General features: G+C 34.5%; 1 protein-coding gene across 1 annotated transcript; it reads right to left on the bottom strand.

Annotated features, from left to right (window-relative positions):
- Positions 1-2,858: 2,858 nt before the first annotated feature.
- LOC134265437 (protein arginine N-methyltransferase 1-like) lies at positions 2,859-12,909 on the bottom strand. The gene is made up of 10 exons (XM_062747643.1): positions 12,790-12,909; positions 11,842-11,964; positions 6,875-7,030; positions 6,524-6,587; positions 6,219-6,367; positions 4,967-5,054; positions 4,474-4,589; positions 4,215-4,365; positions 3,791-3,915; positions 2,859-3,613 (listed from the first exon to the last, which is right to left on the bottom strand). The coding sequence occupies exons 1-10, from the start codon at positions 12,808-12,810 to the stop codon at positions 3,530-3,532; spliced, it is 1,077 nt and encodes a 358-aa protein (XP_062603627.1). The 5' UTR covers positions 12,811-12,909; the 3' UTR covers positions 2,859-3,529.
- Between the last annotated feature and the right edge of the window lie 235 nt (positions 12,910-13,144).

Raw genomic sequence — 13,144 nt, 5'->3', positions numbered from 1 at the left:
TATTTTTGACTGATTTTGATTTGAAATTACATAAATAATAATACATCCCTGAAAGATAAAGAAATCGTAGGTTTTCATTGGTGCTTAGATATGAAATTTTGTTTTGCTTTCTATATAATTCCATACAAAATTTTGCACAAATTTTTAACCTTATGAAAAAATCTTTAAAAATTTTCCCATTATCCTCGGAAAACATGATTTAGGTCACCAATTTAAATGTAAAACTATGAAAAATAATGCTGATTTCTGAAAAAAATTTGTTTGTGTTATTTATCCTTAAGTCAAATTTTCAAATATTTAGTAAGATCCTTATCAATATTAATTATTCAATTCAATTATTGACAACACCAAAATAAAATCCCTATCTTTGCAGATAGCAGGACTCTGGTGGTGCAATATTAAATTTAAATACTATTTTCATTGGTCTATTTTACGTCAACAATATTTCAGTACAAGATTATTATTTTTTTTTTACTTAAGCTAAAGATCTTTCATGATCCCCCAGCCAGTAGTGCCTAGAATACGAAAGCGTCCCATTGATCCATCAGACCCGCATGCGCCCTAATTGGTCACCTAGAAAGAACATTCCATTTTTAAATTCAAGGGATAACAATTTGTATGAAACAAGTCAGGCAAAAACAACCAAATAATAGGTTATATTTGCTAACAAGGTCATTAAAACGACCGTTGGAACTTAGAAAATGCTGACTTTAAACAAAGTTGTCAAAATCCCTGCAACATCAACTTATCTGAGAGTAGACTGCCTTGGTTTAAAACAATTATCTTTCTCATGCTCAAGCATATTGTGTAAATGTAAATACTAGGAATGTCAAATCGGTCAATTTTCAATACTCGGTTAATCGGACGTTTTTCCGATCGAGTACCCGGGTACTCGGTAAAAGTGTAAGTAAATTGAAGACTGTAAAACATTGTAAACTCTCTTAGAAATAAAACCAGATGCACTTATAGGAGGTTAGCTTATCCGTAAATGTATTTCTGTTGTAATAATGATGAGCACTTCGTGCCCGATGAAATTTAATATAACAATTTTTAAATTCAATTTATTTATCAGAAAAACACAAGAAATAAAATTATAAGTTGTTCACAGTGTTTTTGTTTAAAAAAATAATCTGCTGCGTAATTGTATAATGTAACTCCTTGTCGCGTTTGACGACCAGGTATCAGTCGTCAGAGCTACGTACAGTATCAACTTGAACTTGATCAAGTTCTCCTAATAGAGCGGATTTACGATTTTAGTACACTTGTTCGATCCGAGATTTATATAGTATTACGGGACGGTATTTTGTAGTTTGATGCAACGATCGACATCATTTTTTTTTAAAGTCTTTGCCTTCAGCCAGTTGTATTGGCATGTAATCAAACACAACCATATCAGGAATCGCACGTGTCATATCATCCGCTCTTTTCCCAAGAATTTACGGCTTCTCGGAGAATTGACAAAATTATCTAATTTATTTAAACATAATGGATCTTAAACGATGTTCAGTGAAAACAAATAATTAAAGCCAAACAAAAAATAAGGGAAGAAGGCAGCCGCAGGTGAGAAAAGCCACCTACCCCAGGTACTTGGTCACGATAATTACTGTATAAACACTGCCACAGGCGATAACGGTCATTTAGAGTCGTAGTAAACCCTAATTACTGTATGTACAAGTGCAATGAGCATTTTACGCTTTAAAACGGATTGTTTAATGCATTAATGAATAAGATTAGAAATATTCAAAAATATACATCCGAGTAACCGAGTACCGATTTTAGTATTCGATACATTTTTTAACCGGGTACTCGTTGACATCCCTAGTAAATACCATAAAAACAAGAGGCCCATGGGCCACATCGCTCACCTGAGAAGCTTTGACCATTTTGACCAAGATTTTTCCTATATTTTTCTATGTAAATATTTGGTTCCCCATTGTGGCCCCGCCCTACTCCCGGGGGTCATGATTTGAATAATTTAGAATCTACACTACCTCAGTGTGCTTCAACATAAGTTTCAGCTTTTCTGGCCCAGTGGTTCTTGAGAAGATTTTTAAAGATTTTTCCCATATATATTTCTATGTAAAATTTTGATTCCCCATTGTGGCCCCATCCAACCCCCAGGGGTCATGATTTGAAAAATTTAGAATCTACACTACCCCAGGATGCTTTCACATAAGTTTCAGCTTTTCTGGCCCAGTGGTTCTTGAGCAGATTTTTTAATGACCATACCCTATTTTTGTCTTTTCTTGATTATCTCCCCTTGTGAGGGGAATTCCCCTTAACCCAAGGATGCTTTGTACCAAGTTTGGTCAAAATTGACCCAGTGGTTCTTGAGAAGAAGTCAAAAATGTGAAAAGTTTACAGACGGACGGACGACAGATCAGAAAAGCTCACTTGAGCCTTCGGCTCAGGTGAGCTAAAAACTATGTTTTATACATACAGTAAAACATGCTTAATGGGAGCACACTTATAATGAACTGACACTGATAGCAAAGTGATTTTCATTCCACCTGGGGTTTAAACACATTTTGAAGCCAACAGATATAATGAAATTATGAATTACTCTTATAATGAAACAAAATTATCAGTCTTTGTCACTTTGTTATACGCATGTTTTAATGTGCATTGTCTGTATTTCCTTAATTAGAACCCATTATTTTTTATTCTCAGTCATGCTAAATTAAATATCCATGCGAGTTAATTTTATCCCCTTTCAAAATTCTAATCACCAGCCATTCAGATATTCCCAATTTCTTTAATTTCAAATTTTCTTGAGGAAACATTTTAATAAGATGACTTGGGATTTTTGGCTTTTCATATGACCTATTCTAGTCTATAATAGAATACATGAAAGTGCAAAGCTTTAAAAATGATTTTATTTTTGAAGTTCTGAAGCCTGATAAGCATCCAGTGCAGAAAATAAACCAAGTTTATCTTCAGATGCAGGAAAAAAAATAAAAATTTACAACAGCTGCAGTCAACAATGCAATAAAATGACTTTCTGTATCCAACTGACAAGATGTCATGTAAACATGGCACTAGAGTACAACCATCGAAGCTGGCAGACTTCTATTTCCATCCTAAACATTTAGGATATTTTAAAATATCTAATCTCAATTTATTTTTCTCATGCAGTACTGTGTTGGTACTAAATGTTGGTGACTTATAAATGATTTTATATACATGTGACAAAATTAATCACAATTTTTTCTATCAATTCAATAACAAAAGACACAAAAAATAATCTGGTACAGCAGTACTAGACATTTCTACGTAATATTGCTGAATCAGGATACACATCATATTATTGTTACATTAAATTGTAAGTTCTAAAGTATTTGATTTTTGACATAAAAACATCATATTATTACAAGGACAATGAAAGCACAGAGTTGTGTATAAAACCCTAGAGTCTCATTCTCCTCTCAATCAGCTCACTGTCACACAGTGATGAATTCTGTGCCCTGGGATTTTCCTCCAATCAAACGGAGCTCACTGGCATCTACAAGGGAGGTAACTGCTGTCCTTTTTAACGCATTTTGTACTTCATTGTCTCTTTCATTTCAGAGAGTTCTCCCTTGAAATCCACTTCAATGGTGAAGTCAAGATCACGCTGATGGGAAAAAAAAGTTAAAAATCCGATGATTCTGATTTTAAAACAAATGAAAATGTTAACAAACCCTTAACAGTTAATTTATGCTGGAAAAAAGTCTCTACTTCCAAAAAAAACCTAGCTTTTCAGTAAAATGAGACAAGATTCCTAATTTGAGTTTTTTGACCTTCGACTAACCTTGTTGGACTTGTTTGGACAGACGCTGACAGTTCCTTGGATTTCTTCTCCCTTCTTCACGGTCAAGTCCAGCAGGTCAAAGTAAAACACAGTCTGTTTCCAATGTGTGTAGGGAGCCTCCGGGGCTAAATACAAAACAGGAGTCAATAGCCAACAAGTATAGAATGTAACTATGTGGAGAGAAAAAAAAACCTCAAATGATTTACTTTACTATTGATTCATCACTGTAGGTTGGGGACATGTTTGTAGATCTCATGGATCATTTTAACCAACAATTTTATATCTACGAAAAATTGTAGAAGAGAAGACTTAAATAAACTTAAAAACGTATTTAAAACTCATGATTACAACTGTTCAGAGATAATTTACATTCAGCAACATAACAGGTATATTTTTAGATACTGTGACATCAAAAAGGACTTACCTGTAGAAAAGCCTGTCCTTTTGTGGCACTTGGTGAACTCGATATTGAAGAATGTAATGAGGGCATGGACGTAGTCATTTCTCCGACACTGTAGGTGGAACGGGGCAGTGAAGGTCAGGTCCGACTCCTGGACTGTGTAGATATCTATCTCCTACAGTGAGAGTGGATCATATATTGAGTAATCTTTGATCGCTTTTGATACAGTTAATTTTTGATTATGTGACACCTGTAATTAAATCCTTTGAAGGTCCAACTGTACCTTGACAAGGCAGGAGTTGGTGACCACCTGTTTGGGATCCACCACATCAACTAATGGTTCCGAGATGGCAATCTTTCTGATGGCACTCATGTCAAACCCATAGACATTGTCCCAGACTGTTATAGGAAAGGGAGACAAATGTTAAAACTAACATCCCAGAAAACGAGCATGAAAATTATAATTGACTCTTAAGTTTTTGGTAATTAGCTGGGAAATAAATGATCAAATCATTGTAATTCACAATAGGACACTTTTTAAATTTTTCTTTGTGACAGAAAAAAGTTTGCACCATAAATCTTCATTTAAAGTAATTATTTTGTTTCATATTAAATGCCAGTATTTTTTTTAATTCCTGTTTTAAATTATACTTTATGTTTCTAAATCAATTACGTCCACATATTACTGTCTGTCATATATAATTACACAGGGTGTCTATTTAATTTCTTTTTCATTTTTGCATTTGATTTTCTACAAAAATGTCTGACAATCTTACAATTGATTTTGTCGTCTTTATACTGTCGGTCTTCTATGGCTGCTACGTACAGCGTGGCTCTGTCGGGAAATATCAATCCTCCTGGTTTCTAAAATGAAAACACAAGAAAATGTATGATAAATGCCACACACTTCCTGGAAATCTTTAACCCTCCCTTCTTTGGAAACAATGAAAGAATCACCCCCCCCCCCCCCCCAAAAGATACAATATATGCAGATATGCAAATTGGAAAATTTGGAATTTGTGGTACATGTACATGTACATGTATAATCCCACTGTACTCAGGTGTATATGACGGTTTATCTCAGGTGTACATCTTGATCTACATTTAACAGCCACTTAGGCCAAAAAAAATAATAGTCTTGTTTCCTGCTACCAGCTTGAAAAAAATAGGGTAGGTAGGTAGGAAAATTATTTAATTTTTTTTATTTTATTTTATTTCTTACATTGGTATTTTTTGGATATGAACTAATACAAAGCCAATTAAAACATGTCATAGGTCAACATTATACAGTTATTGACTGGGTAAAAATATGGTTGGACCTGAAGGTGAAAATGTTGCCCGAGGCCGCAGGCCAAGGGCAACATTTTCACCTTCAGGAAAATTATTGTTGCCCGAATTTTTTTTTGTTATACCCTTCACTGCTCACTTAAAACTGATCAATTTATTCAATACACGCTATATAATCAATTATTTTTATGGAAAATTATGGCTTCTTTAGTAAATTGAAAACATCATGAGAAAGAACAAAATCAATTATATGTCTATTGTATCACAAAAATTATTCATCACAAAACATACTAAAACTCTTGTAGCTCTTAACTTCGGCTATTTTCACGTCGCCGATATTGAACGATGATTAATTACTTGTGACGTAACAGAGGTCAACAATTATATTAAGACCGGTTAAAATTGTTAGACCGCAGTAATTAACAGTTCTTTTGTTGGACTTTTTATTAGTAATAAATATATAGAATGATATTCATAAGGGTATAACAATATATTTTAAAATTAGATATTATCACATCTTTACATACAGTTTCATGAAATATAACCTGATTCTATTTTTTTTCTTCACTTTTTGAACATGAAATTCCCAATTTTTTTCTCCAAAGCTTAAAAAAAACTTTAAGGTCGGGTGCAAAAAAATAGGGTAGGTCGGGTAGCAGGAAACAAGACTATTTTTTGTTTTGGCCTTATCTCAGGGTATATGTCAGTTTATCTCTGGCATGTATGATGGTCTATACTTACCAGCCACTTATCTCGGGCGTATATGACAGTCTGTAACATGGACTCGTAGAACAGACAGTATCCCATCCACTCGCTGATTATTATATCCACCTTCTCTATCCCCTCTGGAAGTTCTACCTCTTCTACTTTTCCCTTTACTAGTGTGACCACTGTAAACAAAGATATATTGACATCAAAATGTTCTACCTTAATTTGTGTGATCATTGTGAACAAAGATTTTTTTATGTCAGAATTTTCTTTCATTAGTATTTTCTCCTTTACTTCCAAGTTAGTCTACTTTGTTTCTGAATCAGCTGTGTGCTTACCATTGCTGAACTTATTGTCCTCCACTATTTTTCTCCCAAAATCAATGATACTGGAACACTCAATCTGATTTAAAAGATTAAAAGCATATTAAAAAAACATCATTCATACTGGATCCAAGGTACTTAGTCTTGATATGATCTGTATCTAAATTTTATTGGATTAAACTTAAAGGAACCAACAATAAAGGTGTATAAAAGGTGTAAAAACATGAAAACCTTACTGAAATACCCCCTCACTTTATTGCTATCACCCTCAGCTCAGTACCCAACCCTATTGTTTTCACTGTCCCTAATTCAATACCTATACACATACTCCTATCTGTTTACTCACTCATTTATCTCAATACCTACCCCTATGACTTTGGCAGCTCCAGCTTTGGCAGCAAACATGGAGAGAATTCCTGTACCACATCCGACGTCCAGAACAATCTTCCCCTGGAACAGGTGTTTGTTGTAGATCATGGAGTTTCTGTATGTCAGGGTCCGGACTTCATCTTTCAACATTTCCTATGAAGATAACATTTCAAATAACAGCCATGTGTAAACAAATATCATAATTTTTTAATATTTTGCAAATTCATGAGAATTAAAGAGTTTGCTTTACATAATCAGCACTTTTAATCAATCTGCATAAGTCTGGACCCATAAATTAAGGTAGTTAGTATAATGTTATCATTTAGCAGGGACACTTATACTTTACATTACAACCAACATTATTTCGTGTCTGTTTATATCTGTACCAGTTAGTAGATAGACAGAGAGAGAGAGAGAGAGAAAGAGAGAGAGAGAGAAAAAAAATATATACAATATTAATCACGTGCATGATCGTTTTTCCTCCTTTTTGATCAGTATATCAATTTCTTAAGTCTACAATAAAACTACCGCTGATTTATCAGTTTATTGACCATTTGTGGATTTTGTCTAAGTTTTATTGTTATTTATTGAGAGACTTGTTTATGATCCACTTTCTTCTTTCGTTTAGCATATGTACATGACATGTAATTTGAATTACTTCCCTTTTTGTCGCCAGATTACACGACAGATTTTGTTGGTAAAAAAAAAATGTATTTTTGTTATAAAATTTGATTAAGAAAAACACAGTATATTAAAATTGTCGAATTATTGAAAATATTTATTTGAAACAAAAAAATTAAAAAGGATACTGTCTGCAACAAAAACATTGAATTCTTTATTTCATGCATTTCAATCCATGAGCTACACATGAAAAAAAAGGGCTTCGTTTTACAATGTCGTAGGAAAACGCATACAGGTAATACACTCAGGTAGCATCCTGTGTATATAGGTAGTATGTACACTAGACAGCGTCGTTCCCTCGGGGCTTCTCATCCGCTTCAAGTAAGCTCCACTCCACACCAAACTTACCTGAGGAAAACCGAACGGTAACACAGACATCTGAAAACTTGAAGCTTGGCAACTTGCTGATTAAAATAAGTTAATTTCTGTGTTGTGTGTTCAAATATTTTAAGGGCCCATATTTGTGTTTGTGTTTTATTTGAACCGGAGAAATCTGAAATTTGTTTATGTTCATTGACATGATTTTAGTAATTTTCGAAAAGAGCAGAAAATAGAAATACATTCAAATACTAGCTATGATATTATTGATATTCTGAATAGAATTACCTGTGATTATTTTATTAACAATAACCCCCCCCCCCCCAAAAAAAACAAACAAAAAAAAATAACATATAAAAATCGTCGATAATTAGTTCATAGTCTTACAGTGTAGCGCATAATAATGGAACAACGGTATTCCTACACTTTACAGGTAAGAACATCTTAGCTGAAGAATAACGGTAGCTGGCCCCGCCGCGGTGTAACACGGTCTCAGGTAGCACCGCGATCAAAACCCGCGACGGTGTAACGTGGAAAGGATTAATACACCGCGGAGGGGACGCGGTCTAATACGGGATCCGCGTTGCCTGTACTGTACATCGGCCTAGTATACCATTGTTCAAAGAGACGTATAAGTGCTATCGTGTCGATAACACATTGAGTTTTTTTCACGTGATATACGTGTACATAGCTTTCCCAGGTAGTATATAGGTCCTTGTTTTTAGACAGCAGGAGAAAGTGCGCAATTATTATTTATAGCCTCAATATCATCAGAAAGTGTTTTATGCATAAGCAAAAGTCAAAGCGTTTGTACAGTATTCGAAGCAACTGTCAATCATCTAAAACAACTCCAATATTAAATGTGAGCATGGAGCAGTGTCTTTAGAATATAATCTTTCAATTTCGGTCTAATAAAGTTTTAAAGAAGCTCTACAGTATTTCCGGTGACGAGTTAAATTTTGTGCAGTAAACCGACGAAAACCACGTGTAGCCATTGAATCGTAAACACATGGTAGAATGTTATGCTTTGGGACTCTTTCAATTGATTGGAGAACGGGCGTGACGAAGACATCGTCACGTGTTGAAAATTGCCTTCCATATAAGGTAGTGGTCTCGACCTGTTTAACCACTAGCCCTGACCAAACTATAGAAAAATTATTTAAAGTACGATGTACTTTCTGTGCAGATGATGTGAATCTGTATTTATATAACAACTTTTGGCCGCACACATGTCAACATCGAAACTAGGTCATCTCCGTGCGGCTTGTCATATTTAGTCCTAATTTAATCAACTTGTATACATTATAAATATAGATACCATTAAAACAGTTCAGGGAATTTGTATAGTAAAAATACTTTTTTTACTACAATTTATTGCCATTTACTTGGTTTACCGATGTCATAAATGTGAATTTTTCGACAATGACAATCGTAACTACTCAGCCATTTCCGTGAACAATATAAAGCTTATTGTATCTCTCTAGGAAAATGGCCGCATTGTTACGAATGCCGACAATAAACATTGTTAAAAATAGCGCACCAGTTATGCTGTTTGTAACGTACATAGTTTTTTTCTACTATGCGGTTAGAAACATTTTAATTTTATTTTTTCATTGACAATAAATGATATGTTTAAAAATATATAATAAGAAGTTCATTTATTTTTCTTACACGACCAGTCGGTCTAGTACACAGACTTTTTACCCGACCGTACCCATCATTTACTAGACTCAGTCGGTCGGACGTGCCTTAATGTCAAACCCTGAACATGTTAAAATAAAGTTGTTTATGTATTTCGTAATAATTATAATCAAAGGCCTGAAGGGCCTGCGAGTTGACTCGCTCTTGTTAAATTAGCTTTTTTCATACATCTGGACACCATACTTTATATTCAGTTTATTTTGCATCTTAAGCGATTGAATATTATAAGTCTCCATGTTCGGTTAAAAAATAAAGTGTATATTGCTTTTCCTTTATATATATAGGTTGGCACTAATGGGCTTCCGTACATATAACTGTGAAAAGTATCACTTGGATTCTATAATGAATTTAAGCACACTAGCTGCAGTGGTCAGTGTTATGGAGTAATTAGTTTAAAGATTCCCAGAGCAAATCTGGATTCTAAAAATAGATTTTTCAAGCACACTAGCTGCAGCTAATGAGAACAGCAGGTGTTTGTGTTAGGGAGTATTCTAGGTCAATTATAAATAAACTTCAGATGGAAAGATTAGATCCACCTAATATGCTTGAACATATATTCATACGCAGTAATTGTGTAGTAATTGTGCATCGTACAGATATTCAATCAAAAATTTCTTTAAAAGCATGAAGACATAAACAAGAGGCCCATAACAGTTTTCAATAAGCACATCAGGTTTTGAATTTATATACCCCCCCCCCTCCATGCGTTCATCATTTGAACAAACTAGAATCTACACTACCTGAGGATGATTCCATATAAATATCACTAATCATAGCTTTGAAGTACTTGAAAAGAAGATTTTAAAAGGTTTCCCTATATATTCCTATGTAAAACATGGGTCGGCCATTTTGGCCCCACCCTTGCCCCGGGGGTCATGATTTGAACAAACTTGAATCTACACTACATGAGGATGATTCCACATGAGTTTCATCTTTCCTGGCCCAGTGGTTCTGGAGAAGATGATTTTTAAAGATTTTTCCTTATTATTCCTATGTAAAACTTGTAGGCCACTTTTGGCCCCACCCTTGCCCCGGGGGTCATCATTTTTTTTTTTTTTATTTAGAACAAACTTGAATCTACACTATTGAAGATGATTCCACATGATTTCATCTTTCTTATAGTGGTTCTGGAGAAGATGAAAGTTTAAAGATTTTTCCTATATATTCCTATGCAAAACTTGGGTCGGCCATTTTGGCCCCACCCTTGCCCCGGGGTCTTGATTTGAATAAACTTGAATCTACACTACCTGAGGATGCTTCCACATGAGTTTCACAAACTTGAATTTACACTACCTGAGGATGCTTCCACATGAGTTTCATCTTTCCTGGCCCAGTGGTACTGGAGAAGAAGATTTTTAAAGATTTTTCCTATATATTCCTATGTAAAACTTGGGTCGGCCATTTTGGCCCCACCCTTGCCCCGGGGGGCATGATTTGAACAAACTTGAATCTACACTACCTGAGGATGCTTCCACAAGAGTTTCATCTTTCCTGGCCCAGCGGTTCTGGAGAAGAAGATTTTTTAAAAATGCCATTAATTTTTAACAAATTCATGATTATCTCCCCTTGGAAAAGGGCGTGGCCCTTCAGTTGAACAAATTTGAATCCCCTTTACCCAAGGATACTTTGCAGCCAAGTTTGGTTGAAATTGGCCCAATGGTTCTTGATAGAAGATGAAAATGTGAAAAGTTTACAACGACGACAACAACAACAACGACAGACGACGGACAAATTTTGATCAGAAAAGCTCACTTGAGCCTTCGGCTCAGGTGAGCTAATAATGAAACAGTATGAAATTTTATACAGTTTTTACATCCTAAGTTTATACAATCACTCAAGCAAAAGCAATTTTGCTAGAACTATAATATTTGGCGTATGTATCACCTTGATGAATGCGTGATAAATTTTACAGCTTTGAAACGGCTGTGTTAACAGGGAGTAGCGAGCCAACTCAAAAACTGTGTTATTTCCTTAATAATTATACATTTGTTCATTAGTTTTAATTGATTTTTTATCAAAATAATCTTTATTGATTAAATTAATCTTTGGTGATTAAAATTACCAAAATGACTGTAATTTTTTTAAGAGAATTAGAAGAAAAACTGCTTGTCCGATAAGTATTGGATGTTATTTTTTGATACAATATTTTTCTTGAATATCGATACGTATCGATATATCAATATATTGATACTGCCCTAATCACTCTATGTATCTAACTGATTAGTGAGCACCAATAGTTTTAAAAGACAATACTTAAAACTCACCTCATGAATCCCAAAATGTCCGTAGGAATCAAAGTAGTAGTCTTTGGAGGTCATTTCCTCAACGGGGACGGAGCCAGGGGTCTCCCGGGCCTTGGAGGATTCTGAGGTGGTGGTCACAGGGGTCTGAAACACACGTAAATAGCAATGCTACTTAAAAGGCTGTCAAAATCCATCAAATTTATAATTTACCAAATATGTATGTGCATAATTCAGTGGAGGGTTTTGGTTTTTTTTATTATTATTATGTCGGGACTTTTTTTTCATAGTGACTGAACATATTATCACTGGCTAGAGGACAGTAAAACTGAGACACACTAACTTTTGACCTCTTCAGTCTCCTTTTTACAAATGGAATTAATAGTGGAAAAGAGAAACTGAGATCAAAAGCAGATCCGTTTGGGTCCTGGAGCCTGTTGAAAGCAATATTTATATCATCAAAAAATTTCTTCACTTAATTTGACAATGGTCTCATTTTTTAATGTGCCCTTAACAACATGTTTGAATATCTAATTCAAACTATTTTAGAATAACTAAAACAATCATGTTGTTAATTTAAGCTATAGAGCTAAATGGAGAGAAATCAGAGATTTTTAGAGAAAACTTGGCCCATGTGCTGATCATCCAAATGAATGTCTTTCCACAGTAACATCAGTATCCTCAACCCTAGCCAACCCCGTCGCAATAAACTGCATATGACAGTTCAAAATATATTCTATGATTGTGATGAGCCACACTCTTTAATTATAGGGGAAACTCAAACTTGAATATCAAATTCATTTAACCATGCGGTCTCAGATAGGAAATGGGTAAAATATGTCATTTTCGGTCCAATCAAACATTGACCTAAGCTGTAAACAGAATGCTTTTTACTTTACGGATGCTCATACGCAAAGTTTCATTTAAGATATCAATATTTCCATAAAAATCAATTAATCACAACCGCCTCACCTGCTCCATGTGGTCTGCCATTTTCTTTGTGTGTAGCGCGTGTATGCGTCATCAATTTTTGCGCACTAACTTTCTGAATTTTCTCACTCTCGATCCCGATGAAAAAATGTTCAAAACTAATTAATACTCATGCTTGAAAAAGGGCCTAAAATAACATAAAATTGAAAATTTGCATAATATAATGGAAGTACCTTGTTCTTGGCCTTTCTCTGTATTTTTTTTCCATAAAGATGCTACCTGTAATTCTGACATTATCTACTTAATAATCATGTATAGTTGTATGATCCTGAAGGTCTGCTTTCAGTGCATGATGTACCGGATTCTAGAACTGACTTATACCTCTCATTTTTTAGAA

Source organism: Saccostrea cucullata, unplaced genomic scaffold (genome assembly GCF_032062105.1).
Source record: "Saccostrea cucullata isolate Sc308-1 unplaced genomic scaffold, CSIRO_AGI_Scuc_v1 ctg447, whole genome shotgun sequence".
In the NCBI taxonomy this organism is placed as follows: domain Eukaryota; kingdom Metazoa; phylum Mollusca; class Bivalvia; order Ostreida; family Ostreidae; genus Saccostrea; species Saccostrea cuccullata.
Note: the sequence above shows the minus strand (reverse complement) of the source record. Positions and strands in the feature narration are given on the sequence as shown.